General features: G+C 38.3%; 1 protein-coding gene across 1 annotated transcript in view; it reads right to left on the bottom strand.

Annotated features, from left to right (window-relative positions):
• CLCA2 (chloride channel accessory 2) overlaps positions 1 to 24,817 on the bottom strand; it is a 31,738-nt gene that overhangs the window by 4,459 nt on the left and 2,462 nt on the right. Inside the window, exons 3-12 of the mRNA XM_011956089.1 lie at positions 22,817 to 22,967; positions 20,420 to 20,528; positions 18,978 to 19,137; positions 16,753 to 16,980; positions 12,417 to 12,647; positions 11,196 to 11,373; positions 9,982 to 10,088; positions 7,496 to 7,720; positions 4,652 to 4,922; positions 1,476 to 1,646 (exon numbers count right to left, since the gene is read on the bottom strand). Coding sequence (XP_011811479.1) covers positions 1,476 to 1,646; positions 4,652 to 4,922; positions 7,496 to 7,720; positions 9,982 to 10,088; positions 11,196 to 11,373; positions 12,417 to 12,647; positions 16,753 to 16,980; positions 18,978 to 19,137; positions 20,420 to 20,528; positions 22,817 to 22,967 — 1,831 coding nt within the window. The remainder of the gene's footprint in view (positions 1 to 1,475; positions 1,647 to 4,651; positions 4,923 to 7,495; positions 7,721 to 9,981; positions 10,089 to 11,195; positions 11,374 to 12,416; positions 12,648 to 16,752; positions 16,981 to 18,977; positions 19,138 to 20,419; positions 20,529 to 22,816; positions 22,968 to 24,817) is intronic.

Genomic DNA, 24,817 nt, shown 5'->3' on the forward strand with positions numbered 1-24,817 from the left:
TAATTCAAGATGTTAATGAGCCATTTAGATCTGGTTTTTAAAATGAAAAAAAAAAAAAAAAATTCCAGGTTTCTAAAATGAGTAAGCTGGGAGGAGAAGCAGGCTAAGGAGAAAAAGACCAAAAATTAAATTACAAGGTTTGTGATTCCTGTAAAACATCTAATTCAAGATGTTAATGAGCCATTTAGATCTGGATTTTAAGCTTAAAAAAGAGATTTTAGCTAAATAATTTTAAAGTTATGAATTTGGAGGTTATACACAGATGGATGTTATTAAAGGCATACGAATTAATGAGATTAATAATAATTATTACTGTAATGATAAGTAGTATTTACTGAGTGCCTTCTATGTGCCAGGCACTTTTCTAAGGCCTTACATGTATCAGGTATTTAATTTTCCCAACATGGCTATGAAGAGGGCAATTATTACCCTTATTTTTTTAGATGATGAAACTGAGACACACAGAAGCTAAGTCACTTGCCCAAAGCCACACAGCCAGTAAATGGAGGAGCTGGGTTTCAAAGCCAGGCAATGTGGCTCCAGACGGGAAAGTAAAAAGGTTCAGACTCAGCCAACAGACTCAGCCTGGTAGAAAACGAGGAGCTGGAAAAAGAGCCTGATAAAAAATTCTGGAAAATAAGAGGTAATTAAGAGAGTGAGGTATGACAGAAACCAGGAAATGGCAAAAGAGGGATCAATTGGCTGTGTTTGATACTGGTGAGGTCAGAAAGAATGAGACTGAAAAGTAAACAAAAAGGATACAGTCATGTTATGGAATAGTCCAAATGATTAGTTATAATTTTTAAAATACATGAATAATATTTATAAAGAATCTGCATTTTTGGAAATACAAATGCTTAGAAGTCTTTTTTGAGATTGTTTTCAAAGACTATAGCATGATATATTTCTGTTTGTCTATTATGCTTTAACCATTGCTTCCTATCAGGAACTATTATAATGGTGTTAAAAAGATAAGTATCTTCCATTTATTTTGCATTTTTTTCTTGAAGGAAAACAAAACATCTTCAGGAATCACTTAGTTGTCTGTAACATCCAAGTTCATATTTATTTAGGAACTCATTTCCTGTGTGGACTGTTTGGGCTGTTGGCCTTTTTCTTTCAACTGCCAATAACTTTTTGCCTTTCTCTTGCCTAAACCTCTATAGAGGAAACACAGAAGCAGGAACTGAGAAATTAACTATTAGTAATTCTGATGAAACAAGAAAGAGGTCAACATAATGACTAAAATGAAGGTAGGTATAATCTGTGGACATTACCTATTGCCTTCCTGTTACTCCCCTACGATGAATCACTGAGGACTGAAGAAACAGTCAACAAATTATGTATGGACTTAAGCGTAAAGACTTTTGAAATTTTCTCTTTGTCTCACTCCCTGCCACCCCAGTACACACATACCCATCAGAGATATGTACAGGAAATGATGTTACTCAAATAACAGTGCTAATGGTTCTTACCGTTTGCTGTGTAACCCGGTACATACATAGCATGACTCCCTGGAATAGAGTGGGCTAGTGTGCTTATGCTTGGAGAGTGATTGACATGCACTTTCAAGCTATATCTACCATTTACAGCAAAGGAGAAAAAATACCTCGAGTAAATTCCATCATTTTTTATAACATCAGCACCTGTATATATAAAAAACACAGTGTCAACACTTGTTATCATAGTAGATTACTAATATTTAAGTCATTAAAAATGAGATTTACTCCCCTTATTCTTTCTATATAAGGTATATGATCATGCTCTTATCTACTTTTTATATTCTCAGGTGATAAAAAATCCAATGGGTCCATAATTGCTCCCTGTAATTTCTTACCTCAGAAAAATGATTTTCTAAAGGCAAATAAGTTGTACCATGCTAATAAAACATTTAATCATCACCTTTAACATTCTTGTTCTTATCACTGAAAATAATACCAGTTTTTTTAAGAAATCAAGCACATTCTTCAGGTTGCTTATAGTCATTGACCCTTTTGAGATGTTAAGAAAAGCTATTTTGTCCCTAGGAAATAAATATATATGCACACATACACATTTTCCTACAGTTTCAAGGGTTTATGAATGCCTTGAAGTCACTTGATTAAGGACCTTTAATAAATACAAATTTTGGTTGCTTATAAAATAGTGTGAAATTACTTAATTTCCTCATTAGAGGGTATCTGGAACTGTTTTTCTAGATTCTAGGGGGCTTGATGACCTGGAATTTGACAGAATTTCGTAGCATCTACTGTGCCTTGCTTCAGGGGGCATTCTGAAAGGTTAGCCAGTGATGTACTTCCTTCCTTTTGTGTTGATCTTCAGAGAGCAGTTCAATTCCAAGCCAAATTCATGACCCAGTGGCAGGAAGGCCGAGACCCCAGGGCAGCAGAGGGAAGTCCAGCTTAGCCCAAGTATAGATCACTTTTGCCATTCAAGTACAGGTGGTCATATTGGGCAAGCAGCTTGTCCTCTATCCTAGAGGTCAATTCAGTTTTCATACCACACACACAGCACTATACACCAGCAGTGTATCGTTGCTAAAGTGTCCCCACCATCTCCCTCTTCCCCACTGCAGAGGCAGGACTCCTTAACATAAGAAAAACAGGAGTATATTTAAATGAAATAAGAAGTGCTAAACATTTTATTATCAAGGTAGATTTAGAATTCTTTTTTGTCTGTTGTAAGAAATCGAATCTTGACCATCCTGGCTAACACGGTGAAACCCCGTCTCTACTAAAAATACAAACAATTAGCCGGGCATGGTGGCGGGTGCCTGTAGTCCCAGCTACTCGGGAGGCTGAGGCAGGAGAATGGCATGAACCCGGGAGGCGGAGCTTGCAGTGAGCTGAGATCCGGCCACTGCACTCCAGCCTGGGCGACAGAGCAAGACTCTGTCTCAAAAAAAAAAAAAAAAATCAAATCTTGGTATTTAGTGGTTTAATGATTAATAAGGTTTATCTTTGTTGAGAAATTACAAAGAAAAATCTCTCCATATTAAAGTCACCACTGCCACCTCTTTTAATCACTGAGGCAGAAAGAAATGGGGAAAGAACATTGGCTTGGGAGACAGAGGAATTGGTTTGAAGGCCTGCATCTGTCACTTAGTAGCTATGAGGCTTCATGTCTCTGAGCCTCAGTTTTCTCATCTATAAAATGGAGATAATTTATCTTGCAGGGTTGTTGTGATGATTATTTGAGAATATGCATGAAAAAGTACATTTTAAATTGTAAATCATTTCAGAGGTATAAGTTTTATTATAGTTCATTTACTGAGCAGATAAATACTGCTTCCATTATAAAAGTAAGTATTAAAAAACTATGTACATACATGTTAAGTATTGATTGGAGGGGAAACAATTTACATTTTGAGGCCTGAGCAGTATTTTTTATTGTTTCTTTTTTTAGGGTATACATTTAGATAGCAAACAAATAAAATAGTTCCAGGGAATAATATAAAAGCCTATTGAGCTGAATCAGATGATTTTCCCTAGGAGAGTAGGCTCTGTTCTCCAGGCCAGCCCACAGGGTGGGGCAAGAAAGAAACATTCTGCAAAAGTGCATTTTTGGACCATAAACAAAAATTGAAAGGTATAACCATGGATAAGCCATCAGAGCATGAGAAGTTCATTTGGATCCAATCCAATAGGCAAAACAAGAAGACTTCTCTGGTATCCCCCTGAGGTGGACTTGAACCAAAACCCTTTGAATGAACTTTTGTTTTCCTGAACATCATACATGATTGCCATGGCAAGATACTAATGGGCTACCGAACTTAAGATTCTTGAAAAAAGATTAACTTTGAAACAACAGGGCAAAAGAATATAATTTTGTTAGTAGATCAAACACTTCGGGCTGCCAACAGAGGCAGGTCTACTGCCACTCTAAGAATGTAGTTTAGGAAAATAACCAAATAGGAAAGATGGAACAACAAAGGAATTTGTTTTTCAAAGGAGCCCAAGTGCTGCTGTTTACCTGGCTGGATGCTGTACCATCTATAATGTATGATGACCAGGCTCTGAACACTGTATGTGCAGAATGAGAGCTTTTGTCTATTCTGATTCCTCTAGGCTTGCAGGCTGAGTCTTCTTGGGACCAAATCACACATGTAAAAGGCAGTGGCTGTGCTAGAAATGAGCTGTGCCCTCTCATCAACCCAGCCTCTTGGATCTAGGGTCATCTTATAGGTCACAAGTTCAGTTTCCAATTTTTTCTTCACAACTGGGGTCCAAAGGGAAAAAGTGGGTTCGCTGTCACTGCACCTCCCTTCTGATTTTCATTTCCTACTTTAACAGTCCAGTCTGATTACCTCAGTGAATAATAAAGCTGGTGACTCTTAGAGGAATATATGTCATAAGGACATAGAAGCCTGCTCCCGTATGACCTCATCAAATGGAAGCCAGGACCAAAGTGTCCAGCGGCTGCCTCCCACCCTTTGCTCAAACACAGACACTATGAGGAGCCTCACGAGGACTCTCTTTTTCCATGCTAACATGGAAATATCAGTGATTCTATGAGAATTTGAGAATATTGTAAGATTAAGAAAAATTACTGAACTGAAGGAATCTTACAGATAAGCTTAATATTGATACTACCACATCATATCACAAGAGCTGTTGAGAACATGATAAAATGTCAAGACATTCCTTGTTACCTGCTCCATCATCGAGAAGTCTCAGTGTAACAGGATCTCCAGTCTCTGGCTCAACTGTGGCAGTGACAGTGGCATTAAGAATGGGATAGAATCCCTGTCTCACATTGGCATAAATCATCACGGGCTGGGGAAAATGGAGGCTGTCTCTTTCCACAAAGGCTTCCACAGTGGCTGGGGGCACAGCTGAGTTGGAGGCACGAGAGGTCACTGCCACTTTCAGGGCTTGCAGAGAATGGTGGGTATTGTTCAGTGTGTAAGTCCAGTGCCCAGGCTGTAAAACAAGTCTTATTGTTTTGGAAAGTGTGAAAAAAAATCAACCCTAATTCGAAAGCATACATCTAAGCTGCTGGAGAATTTTGCTCTTGTTTTGTTGATGTTACACTTTTAAAAATACTACAAAAAGATGCCAGGAAAAGTAGCATTGGTTAAGGGACGAATAAATTCATATTTACCTGGCTTTCATAGCATAAGTCACCTTTCTTTCTAGGTGATTCTTTAGGAATTACACCTCGGATTTATTTGGAGTGAGGGAGGATACATCTTGATTCCCATTTTTAGAGCATAACAATAATAGTGTCTAGCTTCAAAGTACTTTACAGATATTAATCTGAGCCCCTTCCCCAAAAAGGAGTTTAAATGTTTTTCATTTCTTTTAGTAACTGAGAAAATTACATCAAATTAAGTGGACCATTATAATTTATGTGGACACTGTGGGCTAAAAAGGCAACAATATCCTTCTTTCACTCCACTTCCCACAAAACTCCACACTCAGAAATCTCAATCAGCAAAAAACACATACACTCTTAGGGACCAAGAAAAGGACCTACTATTTTTAATAGGTCAGGATTATACAATATCTAATTTGAGTAATTTATAGAAATACTGTTAAACACCACTCTTGCCTATCTGCCTGGGAAAAACCGACAAAAGAAAATCTGAAAGAAAAAGACTAAAATTATAATACAGAAGAAATTCATCCTTTTGATTAAGCTATACTTTATATTGCTTTTTCCTGACTTCTGCTGCTGCTCCTTATCAAACCCCCAGAGGTAACAAGAGAAACACAACAAAGCAGAAGGAAGAACAGAAAAGCAAGGGGTTGTAGTGTAACTCAGGGTGGAGAATTAAGATGCACCACACCTTAGCCATCTTTCTTCATTGGGATTCATGAGCTTCACCATTTTCCATTAAGTCATGTTTCAAGCACCATGCTTTTTGTTTGTTTGTTTGAATCATAACATTAGTGACAGATGGATGGCAGGAACTTCCACATCAAAAAGTTATCTGAGTGCAATAAATGTTTCGATACAGGACATCTAATCCAGACCAAGAGGTCAGGCAAGGGGAGCAAGAAGTAGGTAAAGTTGTCCCTGGCCCTTATACACAGGTGTGAAAAGAACAGGATGAATTTGGAGAAAAGTTCAATAGGAGCAGAGCATCGAAGAAGTTAAGAGAGAAGCTTGGGTAGAAGCCAAAACATGAAGCGTCTGGTATGTAAGAGTTAACACTTGGATTTTATTCTGAAACCACCAACGAGGTTTTGAACAAGAGACACACTAATTTGTGCTTCAGAAGGATCACTTTGACAGAGGTAAAGAATGGACTGGAGGATGGCAGTTTAGAGTCAAAGAGGCTAGTTAAGGGGCTGTCAAGAGGGTGGCAGGCATGGTGGCTCACACCTGCAATCCCAGCACTTTAGGAGGCAGAGGCAGGCAGATCACTTGATGTCAGGAGTTTGAGACTAGCCTGGCCAATATGGTGAAACCTCATCTCTACCAAAAAATACAAAAACTAGCCAGGCATGGTGGCAAGTGCCTGTAGTCCCAGCTACTCGGGAGGCTGAGGCAGGAGAATCGCTTGAACCTGGGAGGTGAAGGTTGCAGTAAGCTGAGATTGTGCCACTGCACTCCAGCCTGGGTGACAGAACAAGACTCTGTCTCAACAACAACAACAACAACAACAACAGTAACAACAACAGTGGTGAGTGGGGCAGCAAGTGAGGAGGCACTGAATTCAGGGAGTGCAAGAGTGAATCTGATCAACTTACAATTCTCCTTAGAACCATTAGTGGTTTCCTTTCATTTCAGGATTCAAGCCCCTGTTCACTTTACTGTTGTGCAAAGCTCTTGCTAATACAGCTCCTGTTTATCTGTCTAGCCTCACTACTCCCCTCTCCTTCCTTTGCCTACATCCCTACCTTATAGACTACCCTACTCTATTGAACTACTCCAGTTCTATGAAGTCATGTTCTTTTTATCTGAGTCTTTCTATGTGCTGTTTCCTTTGCCCAGAATGTCATACCCACTTCTGGCCCCGTTATTCCTTATATTTCCATTTTGATGTCTTTGCTTCCAGGAAGCATTCTTCTTCCCACCCTCTTGTATGTTCTGATAGTATCCTGTTTATACTCTTACCATGACATTTTATTGCAAAGTACCTGGAACAAGACCCAGCACACCCAGTAGATGCTAAAAACCATATGCATTGCATGTATTCATATTATAAATTCTAAGTAGAGATTTTCTTCTAAGCATATAGAAAAGTGTGTTTATATGGATTATGTAAAGAAACATGTAGGCTAGAAAAAAATTTAATTGTAATACTAGTGGAAATACTAATTTTCAGTGTTGAAGTATTTGATATCTAATATTTAAAACTGAGAATATACTTTAGTTATTCCTCTTAAATTTTTAAATATTCACAAAATGGCCTCATAAATTTAAAGTAAACTTTGGATATATTAAAACAAGATTTTCTTTACACAATACATTTAATCATGTGATTCAACTGAAAATCATAAACTTGGCAGAATGTTGTCCTTAGGAACAAGCTCATAACACCTACCTTAGCTGTTCCTGGAATCCAAAGACTAGCTGTCCGAAAAGTTAGATTGGTGATAAAATTATTTGTGTAGTATTTTCTTCCATCAGGATCAAATAACATAATCTCAGGAGGACCACTGGTCTGCCACGTAACTAGAAAGATAGTGTCATTGCCGACAGTGTTATCCACAGTCACCGTGTTTTTCAATTGATGTTGAGGTTTAACATTTTCACCTGTGCTTTCAAGCTGTTAGAGAGAAGATATATATTAGAGTTTCTGGTGTATGCATAATCATTCCATCTTTTTCTTTTATAACACACAACAATGAATTGGAAAAAATAAAAATAATTTAATTCTGACAGGTACTATAGTTATACATCATTTTTCATATAAAAATACTTTGCAAAGCAAAATATTGCACGTTATGTAAGTACAGTAGGTATAAAACATTTTGTTGTAGTTAATGGAAGTGTCATTTCATTATTCTTTAGTAAGAGATTTTAGTTGTCCTCATATTATCTCTTATCCAAACCAACATTGGCCTCAGATCAGGAATTATAATAAGTTAGCTTTTAAAAAGTTTCATTTGTGAATATGCTTAAATTTTATTAATTTCTATATAATTTGTCCAGATCCTTTTACATATTTTGATAAGAAATACAAACTTGGGTTTTGGCTTGGTTTTGCCACATTAAAAATTTATTTAGGCTGGTCACGGTGGCTCATTTCTGTAATCCCAGCACTTTGGGAGGCTAAGGTAGGTGGATTGCCTGAGGTCAGGAGTTTGAGACCAGTCTGGCCAACACGGTGAAACCCTGTCTCTACTAAAAATACAAAAGAATTAGCCGGGTGTGGTGGCGTGTGCCTGTAATCCCAGCTACTTGGGAGGCTGAGGCAGGGGAATTGCTTGAAGCAAGGAGGTGGAGGTTGCAATGAGCTGAGATCACGCCACTGCACTCCAGCCTGGGCGACAGAGTGAGACTCCATCTCAAACAAACAAACAAAAAGTTATTTAGCCATTCACAATAAGCCATGTGTTTGCACATGCATGTGTAACATGTACAGAGTACAAATGTTTGCCTGGCACTGTGCTAAAGGCTTCACAATCTTACTTGATCCTTATAAAAATCCTCTGTGATAAATACTATTGTTATCCACATTTTAGAGATGAGAAGAGTAGGCTTGGAGAAGTAATTTGCCGATGTCACATAGCAAGGAGGTGGAACTGTGATAAAACCCAGTGGTCCTGACACCAGAGCCCCTGTATTTAATCACTATGTATTTCCAGTGGCTACAAGTCTCTAAATAACTTTGAAAATTTACATTTATTAAAGAAACACATTAGTAATGCTTTGTTAAATTGCTGAAACCTGCAAAGCATGTAAAATTATATTGGTGGATAACAGCAAAGGCATTGTGAATTGTTTGTTCAAGTCAATTCAAGAAATATTTATGGATTGCTGACTTCTGTGCCACATGCTATGCTAGGCCCTGGGTTGTTGAAGGGGATTTACATGTAGTTCCCACCTCAGGCCATGGGGCTAATGACTCCAACAGCTTTTGGGGAGGGGGACAAGTTTGGGAATGTTAAGGCTAATTTGATCCCATACGACTAATATTTTGTTAAATTTGTTTTTTACTTTTTAAAACAATTGTTTTTATTCCATATTATTGAAGAGGAAGTCACAGGGCATAAAGATTGAGCATTATCAGAAGAATCAATCATAGCCTAATCTGTACTAGATATTGTCATTTGTAATTCACATTTTTACTTCTTATTATGGAATTGTGGTTATTGCCTTCACTGTGTAAATATAATCTTCATGTTAAATATTTCCTAACAAGAATTGACAGGCTGCATTGGTCACATCAAGCCATTAACTTGGCAGGTACACTTGCCATCTGTGAGGAAACTATAGATGAAATTTTGTTCAAAACATTATTCAGTTATGTCCAAAATATCTTTAAAGTACTTTGGAAAGAAAAAAAAATGGCCCTATAAAAAATAACTAAAGGAAGCTTTGGTGAGCCAAATCATGTAAGTTGTGGTAGTCAAAGAGATATTTAGATATTTGTGATAGTTAGAATTTAATGAAATGGTTGATACCCCTTATACAAGGAAGAGCTTCAAAGATGTTGAAGAAGCAAAAATAAGATGAATTCTGATTGATGGAAAGTTACTACGACACTAAAACTAAATTCACAGTTCCTTATTTTTCTTCTGCACTTTGCCTCTGCCACACCCCCATCTGCACTTTGAGCCACAAGGAAGGAGCAAGCTCCACTTGTAGACTTTGAAAAGCTGAGGTGGCAATTGTGGTAAATGGCTCCTAGGGCTAAAAGCCTGGCTCTGGTGATGCCAAGCAGCCTTTTAAAAGCCTTTCATACACAGGCAGTTACATATTCAAGTAGGGTTAATGAAGCAAGTAGCACAATTCGTCAATTTCCTTGTTTCCTTCTCCCTTCCCACTCCCCACCTGGAAATATAACATTGAGAAAATTCTGACCTGAATATGTTGCTGGAAAACGTCTCCAGTTCCAGAGGAAATTCTACTGAAAGCATCAATCATGCTATTGGAGTTTGATATATCTGGAACAAAGAACTTTAAACCTCCTGAAATACATGATAGGGATGTTCACTATTAAAATGGGTAAAATAAAACAAAAATGAAAATGTTAGGCCTCTTCCAACAAACTTTCTTGGCATTAGAGTGTTTGTTTTGGGGAAATGGGTTCTGTGCTTGACTTGTTTTGCCTGACATCCTACACAACCACATGGTAAGTGGCCCTAGGCGAGTGGTTTCAGCTATTCTATCCATGACTGTATTGCCAGGGCCTAGAACTTATGCACAATACATAAGAACTCAATAAATATTTATTGAATACTCAAGATTAAAGTAATTTTAAGATAATTTAGGTTCATTGCTATTTACATCCGTATGTTTACATTTATATTCTGAAAACTTTGCTTTTAAAGATAATTCAATAGAACCTTTCAATTGTCAAATCAGCATGCCCATTTTTTATTGAATAAGGAATATAAGAGAAAATTATTCTGTGCCTCATTTAGTATAAAAAGATATGTATCTTAAAACACTGTGTGTCACTATTATAGAAGGTAGTGCATTTAATCTTTTTTCTGTTTTGAGATGGGGTCTCGCTCTGTCACCCAGGCTGGAGTACAGTAGTGCAATCTCAGGTCACTGCAACCTCTGCCTCCTGAGTTCTCGTGATTCTCCTTCCTCAGACTCCTGAGTAGGTGGGATTATAGGCACCTGCCACCATGCTTGGCTAATTTTTGTATTTTTAGTAGAAGTGTGGTTTTACCATCTTGGCCAGACTGGTCTCAAACTCCTGACCTCAAGTGATCTGCCCACCTCAGCCTCCCAAAGTGCTGGGATTACAGGTGTTAGCCACCGTGCCTGGCCACAAAGCATTTAATCTTAAACATATGTTTTAGCTCCATGATTATGCATGTTCAGACTGGCTTAACACAGAATTATAAAATATTATTTTTTAGATGTATAGAATTAGAACCTTTAGGGAAAATGTCAAAAAATAATCAGCAAAATGTTGACAGATTTTAGCAATATGTGTGTGTGTGTTTTAAAAACAGTTTCTATATTTTCAATTAAGCCATATAATGAGTTTCATAGTTGTGTCTTGGATATTCAGGTTAAAGGGAAATGCTCCAAAAGGTATGTTTTTAAAAGTTTATTACCTGTAAGATGTGATAATTCCTCCAGATTTGGGGCTGCAGATGAACCCAGGGCAATGGAGTGAATTGTTGCACCACTGCTGAGCACAGTGGGTAAGCAATTGCCAATAAGCTTATCCTCTCCACTGGTCACTAATACCATCACAGTGCCATAAGCTTTTCCATTCAGTTTTTCAACCACCTGAACATACAGAATTAGTCATTTGGAAGGAAGTGTAGTTCAAATTGTTTTATTGAGCAAAACAATTCTCTGTCATCCAAATTCCCACTGTAGCTCCTCCACCCCACGCCCATCCCCACTCAAGTTTTACCTCAGCCCATCACAGCACTTGTCACCCTACATTCCACTGCCAGTGTGCTTGTGAGCAAGGACTTTTCCTGCTTGAATCATCAAGATGTCCCCATAGTTTAGAACTGTATCATAGAGAATATGGAATACATCATAGTGTGAGAGGCTTGCCTCTGAGATCCAGCAAGTGACCAATAAGAGGGCCTAGAGCAATGGTTCTCAGTCTTGGCTACACGTTAGAATCAGATGAGGAGACTTAAACAATTTTAATGGTCAGGTCACATCCCAGATCAATTAAATCAGAATCTCTGGGGGTGAGACTCATGCATTAGTATTTTTTTTAATCCCCAGGTGATTTCAATAGATAGCCAAGGTTTAGACTATGGGCAGCAACAACCATAGCTGATGTGTCTTGTTTGCTATCAGATAAGCATCCCAGATGCTGAATTCAAACTTGTGTTGATTTAAATAAACTCTGTCATTCCTGAAACACAATTCTGGCCTTAATTGGTTCTGATATGCTTGAAGTCTAGAATGACTATAGACAGAAGCTAGACATGCTAATTTTGACAAGAAAATTGAAAGGTAAAAATGGCCACAGCCAAGACAGTCCCAGAATGGCTAGGAACAGTTTAGAAAATGCCCAGATGTTGTTTAGGTCCTCTAGTCTTGTCCATTGTATTCATTTATTTGCTCATTCTGTCAACAAGCATTTATTAAGCAACTATTGTATGCTATGTACTTTGCTAGGCACAAGGAGTACAATGGTGAATAAGGCACGGCTCCTGACTTTAAAGATAATCCATCATTACTTTCATAGTTGAGGCTGTTATGACCACCCTGTAACAGACTGCCTCCCATCAGAGGAAACTTCGTATACCAAATGAGGGAGAGGAAAGTGATGGTGATCCAAGGCTTAGGATGCTCTACTGTACCTCAAATCCTTTCTTAAGCCCTGAACAAATGCTGACTTCTGTTTTAGCTGATACAGTGGTGGGCAGATATGAAACCAGCAACTTTCGATCATCATTGCTGTTAATTTGATGTAGCTGAGCTCTGATCTCTCCTTTGCTATCGAAACTGGCAATGCCCACGAAGGTATGAATTTCAACAATCTGCATCAAATAAAATTCTGCGGCTTGTTGTAGTTGAAGGAGTCTGTCAGCCTATGTCCCAAAAAGGAAAAAAGAAAATGGCAACATTTGGTTGGTAGACAAAAGTATGATGAAGTAACTCAATTAGCAAACATCTCTGCTAATTCTTTAGAGATGTTGTATCATAATCTTTTGAGCTTTAAAGAGTAACATAATATTAGAATATTGTTTGATTAATTGCAGGCTCAGAAATGCATGCTTTCAGGGAAGAGGGAGTGGCTTGGGGCTCTGCCCCAACAAGATGTTCGTAATTTACCACTCTCTGTTTCTCATCGTCTCCACTATTTCACTCCAACCCAGAATTCAAAGATCCATGAACCCAGCTGAGACAAGATTTGTAACTGCTGTTTTAAAAACGCAGTCCAGGTAAAAGGAAACATGGCAAAGAGACCTTTGCTAGAGAGGAGTGACAGTCAGAGGATCCATGATCTGCCCCAGCACTACCCTCTGCTATTGTGGTCACCTTAGGCTGGGTACTTCATCTGTAAGGTGAGGATGATAGCTTTCTTGTTTATTAAATTAGAACTGCTGTGAGGATCAAGTGAGACACATAAATGGCAGTACAGTTAAACCACGAAGGGCTAACCAGGTTTAAAGTAATATTAGTGACCAATTTTGGGCAGGTGATGCTATTGATTAATTCACTAGGGTCACTTGTTTTGAAAGCTCTGGGAAAAGAGAGGAGCAGCAAGCTAAGCTTCAATGACCACCCACTCAGGGATGACCCTGATCTCTATCTCCAACTCAGGCATCTTCCTGGGTGGATCTAGACCTGCATTTCACACTTCTTAGGACACAGGTTTCTGGCTTAACTAGTTGGGAGTGATGATTTGACGACCATGAAGATGGCAACTCTACACTTTGAATTCAAACTGTTTCTCTTACAATATTGGGAAGTAAGTTGTAAAGGGGGTAAAACAAGGTCTTAGAACTCTGCCTTCAACTTTTGCTAATTATGTGATCATAGTAAAATTACTTCTTTTTTTTTTTTTTTTTTTAGCTTCAGTTTTCTCATCTGCGAAATGGATACTGAGTAAGCACTCACAATAGAATAGCTATTGCCATCTTCATGGCCATCAGGTCATCAACTTCCAATCTTGATCTCTACTCCCAGCTAGCTAAGCCAGCAACTCAGGACTCTCTTACCATTTCTGTTACCGGCCTCCATATTCTTGAACAGGTCCCATTGACTAAATATCTTAAATTTCTCTCAAATCCACACCTATGTCTCTATCCCATTCACCACCTCTCAGATCCATCCAGTGTCATACAAATGAATGCCCTTCCCTTGAACAAATCCTTCTTATTTTGCCTCTTGGTCACTGCACACATTTTTCCCTTCCCACAAATGTTCTCTTTTCTTCTGTTTCCTTACATCACCCAACCTAGGAAGCACCTAGTCGAATCCTTCAAGATTCAACTCCAAGTTGATTCTCTCAGTGAAATCTTCCTTGACCACTTTCTGCTACAGCACCAGGTGCTGTCTCTTCAGTGCTCACATAGTAACTCACATCTCTGTGGAGCCTGGTCACATTGTGTTGTACCTATTCACATGTGTGTGCCCTGTGTCCCTCATTAGCTGTAAGCATTTCAAAGCAGAGATGCTGTTCTTGTCATCTCCAATCCCTCAGGCCAGTGGAGCGTAGGCACCTGATAAATGAATGAATGGCAATAATGGTTCAATGACTGTTGTTGGCAGGAAAAGGGAGGAAAGTTTGGTTTGCCATGAGTTTGTTACTTTGGGCTTATTTCTCTTCTACATATTTCAGGTCTACTCTCAAGTACCATCATCTTTCCTCTTCACTCCATCCATTCTTGCTCAATACAGGCAGATAGCCAATATAAATTACTCTGAGACCATATTTAAGAAAAGCATGCCACCAGGCACGGTGGCTCACGCCTGTAATCTCAGCACTTTGGGAGGCCAAGGCGGCAGATCACTTGAGGTCGGGAGTTTGAGACCAGCCTGACCAACCATGGAGAAACCCCGTCTCTACTAAAAATACAGAATTAGCCAGGCATGGTGGCACATGCCTGTAATCCCAGCTACTAGGGAAGCTGAGGCAGAAGAATCGCTTGAATCTGGAAGGCGGAGGTTGCGTTGAGCTGAGATCGTGCCATTGTACTCCAGCCTAGGCAATAAGAGCAAAACTCCGTCTCAAACAAACAAACAAACCAAAAACATGCCCTAGTTAACTGCAGGTAGGCAACATAGCAAAATTATTCAAATGCTGGCTATATTAGTGGATTTTTTAGTTTTTCAGATATCAGCCAAAAAGGCAAGTGTTCCAGGACTATTGATCCACAGAGTACGAGGGGATAAATTCTCTCCTGGACAAGTTACTATTAAAATAAACAGCTACCACCTATTATTTATTTTGAACTAAAAATATCATATTATCTCATTTACTCCCCCCTCAATAACCCTATAAAGTAGACAGTGGTATGCTGGTAAATGTTTAATAACAGTTTTCTGATGAAGAATAAAAGAAAGGAAGGGAAAAAGGGAGGGAGAGAGGAAGGTAGACAGGCAGGCAGGCTTGACTCGTAGCAAACACTAGTTTCTGTGGGGTAAATATTCTTCCATGTGTGAAACCATGGTTGATTTCCTGCTGTTATTGTGACGTCACTGAGTGCACAGTAAGGATGAAATTGTAGTGGCACATCCATACAAATGCAATAGACCAGAAATAACCCCAAGAATTTAGCTCACGGATCAGCAGAAGTTTTCTGTGAAGGGCCAGATAGTAAATAATTTAGGCTTTGCTGGCCATAAGTTCCCTGTTGCAACTCCCCAACTCTGCTACTGTAGCAATAAAGTATCCATAGATAATATGTTGACAAATGAGCATTGCTATATTCCAATAAAATTATTTGTGGGCAAATTTCATATAATTTTCACATGTCATGAAAAAGCCTCTTGATTTTTTTTAACCATTTAAGATGTAAACCTGTCCTTATTTTGTGAGCCATGCAAAACAGGTAGTGGGACATAGTTTGCTGACCCTGGGCATAGATAATAGTAAAAAATAGTAGGTAAAATTAAGAAGTGATGAGTTTTGAGTATTTCGTATATTTGTTTTCATATATTTTATTGTAAGCTTATATAATTTAATTTTTATTAATAACTATGTTTAATTACTGGTTTGCAGATTTCCTAAAACTTTAAAAGCTGACTCTCATAAAGTAGGCATTATTATCCCTGTCTTACAGGTGAGAAAACTGCTTCAGAGAGGCCATCATGCTCTTTATAACAAAGACATATTACTCAGTAGTGAAGGAGCCAGGATTAAAACACAGCTGCCTGATTGTGGAGACTAAGACTTTAATCAGTTAAAGCAGCTGGAGGCTGCTAGATTGCTAGATGACTGAGATATGGTCTTCTGTACACAATGATGTGGAAAATAGCCATATAATGAACATTCACTTTCACTGCAAATTCACAGTCTACTTCCTCAACCAGGGATATTTACCTGTAAGTAGAATGTAGCCAGCAGCAACTTTTTGTTATATATAGAATTTTGGATCGTTATAGGTAAGAATTTTGGAAAAGGATCTTGGTTGGACAGAGTTTCAATTAGTAGCAAAAATAAGGGTTAGAAATTATCTGTGGATTTCATTTATCTGCATTATCTCAACTTTTGGCCACATTCTGAATTTGTTCCTCCCAACCCCCGAAAAACAGGATGTCCTTGACTATTCCAAACCTTTTGCCTCCTCTAACTCTCACCCTTACCTCCCAAAAATAAAAATAATTAAAAACTGATAGAAAAGGCGTGGTGTCCCACGCCTGCAGTCCTAGCTATTTGGAAGACTGAGATGGGAAGACCACTTGAGCCCTAGAGGTCGAGGCTGCAGTGAGCTGAAACTGTGCCACTGCACTCCATCCAGCCTGGGTGACAGCGGGGAGGGCGAGCATCAGGATAAATAGTTAATGCAGGCGGGGCTTACTACCTAGGTGATGGGTTGATAGGTGCAGCAAACCACCATGGCACACGTTTACCTGTGTAACAAACCTGCACATCCTGCACATGTACCCTGGAACTTAAAATAAAATAATCAAGAACTGATAGAAAAAATGATGAATGTTTACATTCATTTTCGTTCAAAATGTTACCTCTGCCATCTTGCTGGACACATCCAGCACTAAACAGACCACTTTGTCACCAGCCTGTACAAGCGAGAATGTGGGAGGAGGTGGAAGCTCAGTCTCATTCATGGGAAAGCTGTGGTGAAAGTCAGTGGAGTCTGTGATTACATCCCATGCACTTCTGAGGCTGCACATCCGGTTCTGTAGGTTTGGTGCTTCTTGGTTGTGGGTACTTGCATTACAAAATTCAACCACCTGGAAAGAAAAACCATCTTTAATAAAGAAAGGAACGTCTCCCAAAGCAAATATAGTTCTCATTCTTAAGGAAGTATAGGTAAAAGAAAAGGTGAACTGAAAGAAAAGAAATCAAAAGTGGTTCAGTGATATACCTCTTTCCTTCAAGAATGACATCAAATTTACAAATAAACCTTGGCTTTCTTGCGGGAAACACTAGCACCTTTGTGGTCTGAAAGCAGTCTCTATTAAAGTTTATTGGTATTAGATAACAAACCATGTATGTGTATATATACACATAATCTTAGTCTTGAAAAACAAAACAAAACCATCTCCCTCCTCCTTTAGCACAATATTGTGTTAAGAAAACAGCCAGGAGAAGTTATCATGACCTACTCCTATTCCAAGCCTACTCCTTGGAATAATATTTAATGACCACTGCACCTTTATTTGTTGATCAGTCAATATATATTTTTCTACCTCAAATATTGATCTCTGTAAAAATAGATAAGGGGATAAACAAATTTACTTCCTGATGCCCCCACCTCTCACTCAATTTGGAAAATAGATATAATTTACAGAAATATAGATATAATTCACTGAATGATACTGAACCTATGTCAATCCCCCACTTAAAAATGTGGTTTGCATTGCTAAGTAAGGCATAACCATCTATTCCCAGTGGCTCTATTCCTACAAAGAGTCGATACTTCCTGTTAACACAGCCATGGAAATTTAGAGCTAGAAGCAACTGAATAGCCTCTCTTGTTTCAGCTCTAATTTCACAGAAGAGAAAGCTGAAGCTTTGAAAGGTTGATAACTGCTCAAGGATATGAGTTTCTTAGGAAGGTGTGGGGACTGGAACAGAATCTGATTTTGCTTTGCGTTGTTTAACTCTTTTTCTTCCATTTCATGACTATGGTTATGGGATTGTAAAACTTTTCTGACAAGATATTTATGAGTAGGTCTTTCAAAATATCGTGAAGATAGTACCTAGTCACAAATAATGTGGATCAAATGCATTAGGTTAGTATCAGATATTAAAGCTATAAATAAGAAACATAATGGATGGGACAAGAAATATGAAAAATTATCTTAAAGTTACAAAATAACTCCTAGTTCTGACTAAACCAGAGTGAAATAAAATAGCATGTCAATCCAAGGGGCATTGGTCAGCCATGGAAACAAAGAGAAACCTCCACAGAGGCATGTGTGGGCTGTACCCCCAGATCTGTGAAGAGATGACCCACAGATGTGATTTACAGGTTTTTGTGAACTTAGAGAGATATATCAGGTCATGAAGGCTGATGCTACTAACCTCTGAATCACCTAACTCCCTCCTTTCTGATTCCATGCTCTCTGACCCTGCATCTGGTGAGAATTGGCTGTTCCAGTCTGCTTCATCCAGAGAGAAAATAAGTTGGCCAGAGGATGCACGTATGAGATTCCCATGACAGAGTACTCTTTTTATTTAATAATTTTTTGAAATAATATTCTGGATTTATATGCTAGTCTCTTGTCAGTTAGTTAGCATGGAATATTGACAAGGTCGGGTTCTGCAAAGCAGAGTTGGTTGACTTCCCCTGGTGATACCTTACCTTAAGTTCTAGACTATTCAAAACAAAGTAAAGAGATTTAGGAAATGCATTTCAAATACAGAGTGGCCTGCTACCTCAAACGAGAGAATTATAACCATTTGTTATATCACTCTCATTAACCCAATGTAATTGCTTATGAAAGGATACAAGAACACCAGCATATGCACAATTTATTTTGTGGTCCCCAGAGTCCCCTTGTTAAACCTCCCAGGAAAGCAAATAGTCACTTTTCTAAAGGTATCATTTTGGTAATTATCTTGGGAGCTTCAATTCTTAAATCTGTAGAATAAAAACTAGATGAACTCTAGGGTCCCCCAGTTCTAAAGTGTAGTGCATCTTAATTGTCTTATAATTTAAATACTTGAAACATGAGAAGAGAAGGAATCCTGAAAGAGTGTGTCATTCCAAGGGCATACTTACAGAAGATAAACTTTGCATGAACATTATTGATGCAGTTGCATTTTGGGTGCTATTGTAGATAAAGGTGCATCCTTCTTTAAAAAGCTTACTAATAATACAGTTTTCTTGGGGGCAAGGACCTTTTTCACACACAAAAATGCCTGTGATGTCAGATGAACACCTAAAAATGGAAAGAGAAACTGGAAATTAGGTCTATTTTAGAAACACTTATGTTTCTTCTTGACTAGCTCATATAATTGTTTCAAGGATTGTAGCCTGCTAGATATATATACAAACCTTAAAAAACTGCTCTGCTGGCAGGGCGCTATGGCATACGCCTGTAATCCCATTACTTTGGGAGGCTGAGGCAGGTGGATCGCCTGAGGTCAGGAGTTTAAGACCAGCCTGGCCAACATGGTGAAACCCCCTCTCTGCTAAAAATACAAAAATTAGCCAGGTGTGGTGGTAGGTGCCTGTAATCCCAGCTACTCAGGAGGCTTAGGCAGGAGAATTGCTTGAACCCAGGTGGCGGAGGTTTCGGTGAGCTGAAATCGTGCCATTGCACTCCAGCCTGGGCGACAGGAGCGAAACTCCATCTCAAAAAACAAACAACAACAACAACAAAAACAAACAAAAAACTGCTTTATTAAGAAAGTTCACTAATTTAGAAATGCACTCTATTTTATTTTAAAGCATTTTATCTTGATGGAGGGGCTCTGTATTAACAATGGCTTTAACAACTAAATAGAGTCAACGCAAAAGATACCAGGAAATCCAGATGGACATGAGTGGCAAGATCCTGGGTAAGCGCTCCTTTGAGTTCATTTCCACTTAGTATCAGGGAAAAAAAGAGAATGAATATGTAATGATGATATTTAACAGGATTCTTTCCTAAATAAGCAATCTCAAATATTGTTGATGGGAATGAAAAACAGGGCCACTTTTAGGAGAAGAAGCAGTCAATAGCTACCCAAATCACCCTTTGACCCAGTAATTGTTGATGGGAAACAACCCATGTGTCCATCAAGAGGGGACTGGTTGGATAAATTATGGTACAGTCACTTAACAGAACCCTATGCAATTAAAAAACACAGAGTGAAGAAAAACATGTATTTCCATTCATTTGAATTTGCCTGAAGAAATACTGAAAAAATAAACAAGAAACTAATCACAGTGGTTACTTAGAGGGCATGAGGGGAAACAGTGAAGATACTGCTGTGAGCAAGACAGCTACAGGTGTCACTTTTTATATTGTTTTGATATTTGAACCACATAAATACCAATTGAAAGAAAAATGCCATATAACTTCAGAACTGAAAAATGAAAGGATCTCTTTCTTGTCAACTAAGTTTTAGCTGCAATTAAATTGATTGCTTAAATTAGGCAATAATTTAATTGCTTAAGTTATAAGCAATTTTAGAGTCAAATAAATGATGAATTATAACATGAAAAGAAGTACTAACCTTGTCACTTTAATTTGATTTCGCCCATTTATATAGAAAGGTTTGTCATTGTTATACTCATCAAACACACCCCAACGGAGATGGGCCCATTCGTGGACAAACACTCGGCCTGTGGAAGAAAAGCTTTTGCTTTTGAGTTTCTAAAATCTCAGCAATGTGCCTTGCTAACTAGTGAAGAACATGTTTTGACTACACATACTCATTCCAAAGAGTTTAAGTTACTTCCCTCTCTCCCCTTTTCATCTCCCCTATCCTATTCACACTTCCTCCTACTTCACCACCTACCATCATAAAAAAGGCAGCATGAAAATATGTTTGGTCTTGTAAATGCAGTAATTTACTTGTTGCACATCTATTTGAAGCCAGTGAGTAGTCCCACATCCTCTCATCTCCCCAGTGAAGCTGCCCAACAGGTTTCTATTCAGCTTCGTAGAGACCTCAAAGTTCAGGGTTTGGAGAAAGGGAAAGAAGCATATCCAGATAGGTAAATAAAGCTTTCCTAATCTTCTGTCTGAGCTATCAAAGCAGACCTGCTTTTTTTCTTGCAGGTAATTCTTCTATCTAGAGCAATAGTTGAAACCTAGGAGCTAGGGAAGGAGGAAGGAGCAAAAAAGGAGACTACAGAATGTTCTCTCCCAGGGAAGGACCAGCCTGGATGGTGCTTTCTCTTTGATTTTATCCCTTATTCTCCATGTTTATGTGTATTTTACAGCTCCTAGGTCAGGGAAACCCCCATCCTCAGCATGAGATCCTTTAGAACTTTCTCTCTCCCTAAATCTTACATTCCCTTCGAAGTTCAGACCATAACTTTCCCATATAAGCTTTCCAGATGAACTCCCCTCCCAAAGCACACATTTATTTTTTCTGAATTATTTTAAGTTCTGGGAACTCAGGAAGTGTGTGCTGAGTTGACTCAGGCTGTGGCATATTGTGTAATTTTTGGATCTCGAGACAAAGGAAGGGAGGGTAACAGTCCAAGCCGTGAGTGTTGAGGGAAAGATTGTGCCTACTCATGAAATTTAGAAGTACTGATGAAATCATGCTTGAGCAGAGATTATCAGCATCTCATGGTTACCAGGAAAGAAAAAAAAACTACCTTTTTCTAAAGATTTATAAAGTGTTTTGTAAAGTGTATTTTGTGGAGTGTGTCACTCCACTTCCTGCTAACTACACAGAGGATAACAAAATCCTCGTTAACAAAACCCTAGTTTAGATTTAACTAGGGATAAAAAAGAAAATTAAGACATCACTTGAAAGGCACTACTGTTAAGTTAAATCAAAAACAAAAAGTAAAGATTGGGATAGATAGTCCTTGACTGGCAAACTGTGCTCACTATTTTCTCCTTCAGATCTCACTCACTAAATACCAGTCCCAAGGCCTATAACCCTGGCTTCTCTGTCAAACTCCAGCCATCAATATCTAACCACAGGCTGAACCACTTTCCCTGGCATAGTCTACTGCTCTTCACCATGAACTTGCCTAGATCCAGACTTGTGGGATTTCTTCTCTAAGCTGGTTTTTTTCCATGTCTGACAAAAACCTGGTGTGTGCCTTGTTCCTTAATGCTGTCTCTACATGCCTCTTGCCTTTCCTTCTGTAGCAGTTCAGACCTCTTTTTGTTTTTTTTATCTCTGGAATATTTCTCATCACTTAGAGTTGCTAGAATTCAGTATGATAACATTTGAAAAGCAAACCACAGAGCGGCAGCACATAGGACATCCTCATTGTCCTTATTACTATTCTTCCCATCTCACGGTCTCCACCCATTTTTAAGTCTTGTGACCTCGTATCTCCAATTCTCCCAGTTATTCTCCTGATACCCAGTTTCTCCCTCGTTGATCAGAGGAAGCCAGATTAATCTTAAAACACTCCTTTGATGGAGTCACTCCTGTGCTTAGAAACCTTGAGTGGTGACTTGAAAATGTAGCCATTTTAGTGCATCAACTGCCCTCATGTGCGTTTCAGCATTTTCTCCCACTGCCCACAGTCTCCCTGCACCATCATTGCGGTCTCTGTCTCTCCTACATGATTTTTCTGCTGCCACAGTTTTTTTCTTAGTCTTCCCACTATTTTCTCCCTTCTTTCCATTTATCAAAATGATGTTCAACCTTGAAGACCTTTTCCTTTGTGAGGCCATTTTTGACCACCCTTGGCTCTAAATGACCTTTCCTTGACTGAATTCTTATAGCACTCCTCTCTGGGCCACTAATCTGATGCTGAACTCTTCTGGTTCACTTTAGCCCCTCATCTTTGCATGGGCATAAGGCCTATCTCCCCATTTGAATAATAAGTCCTTGACAAGTTTCAGGTTTTGTGAGCGAGTCCCTTTCAGCACCAAGCACAGAATATTATAAGTAGTACCGTTCAATGGCTATTGTTTTATTGGTCCCACTTACCTCGTGATCCGTAGCCAGCTGTTAAGTTATCATTCAGTAGGAAATTAGGTGTGAAATGAATGTATTTTCCCTCTTTTCCACATCCTCTGTACTGCAGGGTGTATGGATCATCTCCATGTGCCCCATGCCAGTCAGTCACTATGACATTTGCCTACATTAAAAGAAATGTCTCGTAATACTTTCTCAGCTCTGATGTTCATGACACAAATGTATACCTTCATTAAAGCACTTTGAACTGTACACTTAACATATGTGCATTTTATCGTATGTAATTATACCCCAATTTAAAAACAGAATTGAAGAAAAACGCCTTGTGGATGGAGTTTAAAATGCACCCACGCCTACCTATCAATAAAATCACTTGGGACTTCCAAAAAGGTCTATGTTATAAAAGATTAGCAAATTTTTATGGAACTTCATTACTTCCATTTGATCTTTCCACATTCCAGATTAAAATATTCTCAAAAGTCAATCCTATAAAAGTCTGATATAACAAAAGACTATAAAATGTAATTAAAATATTTGAAGAAATTCTAAAAGCATTTATACATCATTCAGAACCACTCAGAAGGCTGTAAAATGTTACAGCCTTTTGTGAACAACTTTCTGTGGGTTATTTTACTGGTGTAAGACAATAGAACATTATTTCTTTGAAAATTTGTCCTTTATTTCCTGTAACCAATTAGATCAGCAAAACGATCATTCCAATGAAGTTATATTTCATCTTATGGCCTGACCACTTCCATTACTGTTGCTAAAACATATTTGAAGTCCCAAACTGAAATATCTACTCATATAACTATCAAGACAATAAAATGTTATATATAACATTGTTTCTTTTATTTTTAGGAAGAAAGATAACATATTGTTCTGGGTATGCCCTTAAAAGTTAAATATGCTGTTAAGTTTTTTAAAAAGCTGATTTTGGAAAAATAGATTTAATATGATCCAATATACATAATTATCACTATATGTACAATATGTATATATGTTGTGTGTGTGTGTATGTATGTGTGTGCATCTGTGTCTGTGTGCCACTGAGAAGAGGACAATACTATTTTTATTTTTATTTTCCATATTTCTACATTATTTAATTTTTTAAATGAGCACAAATTACTTTTATAATAATTAACATTTATTTTTAGAAAGATAAGAATTCAAGCCGAAGTCATTACAAGGAAGTACCTACAGAAAAGACTGAAGAGGTCATGCTCTTGGAGAGTCCTCACTTGGATAAAACCTCATTCCTGTCTGAAAATTTGTCCTGAGGCCAAAAGGAAAGAGTGCCCTTCATGGAATGGAATACTCAGATGCTGCTTGGGGTTACCTTATATCTTATAAACCGCAGTAATTTAGCTCTTGCCTACTTTTCCTAATCCTTTCCCCCTTCCCTGATTCCTGCCTACATCACGTTGTAGACTTGCAAGGACAGGAACTACCTTGTTGGTCCTTGGATTCTCTGCAGTGCCTGGCATGGCCCTATACATAATGATCATTCACTAAGTGTTTGCTTAACTGACATTCTGAGGTTAAAGAATTGGTATCCAACAGATATATGAACAGCATTCAGTGACTATTGTTTCCTTTGGTCTTTCCGTTCACTCATATTTTCACTTTTGCTTTACTTATTTATTTCTCTCCTCTCCGTTAGGATCAAGAGTATTACCTATGGCAACGTGGTTTTGGTGTTTGTTGTCTCCAATAGTTCTTAGTTCTATTGAAGGCCAAATGGATGCATGAAATCTCTATCGACAACTAGAGACAACAAAGCATAGTGCAAAAAGCATGGGTTTTGGAGTCAAATAGACATTCAAATTTTGGCTCTGGAATTTACCAGCTGTTTGATTTGGGACAAAGTCCAGACCTTATTCAAGCCCCAGTGTTTTAATTTGTGATCACAGAAATTAATTTTAAGTTATGTGATAATTAAATAATATACGTTAAATACCTGGCACTTAGATGGAGCTTAAACACTAACTCTTCCCAGTTTACCCCAGTTCC

The sequence above is a fragment of the Colobus angolensis genome, unplaced genomic scaffold (genome assembly GCF_000951035.1).
Source record: "Colobus angolensis palliatus isolate OR3802 unplaced genomic scaffold, Cang.pa_1.0 Scaffold41, whole genome shotgun sequence".
Lineage (NCBI taxonomy): Eukaryota > Metazoa > Chordata > Mammalia > Primates > Cercopithecidae > Colobus > Colobus angolensis.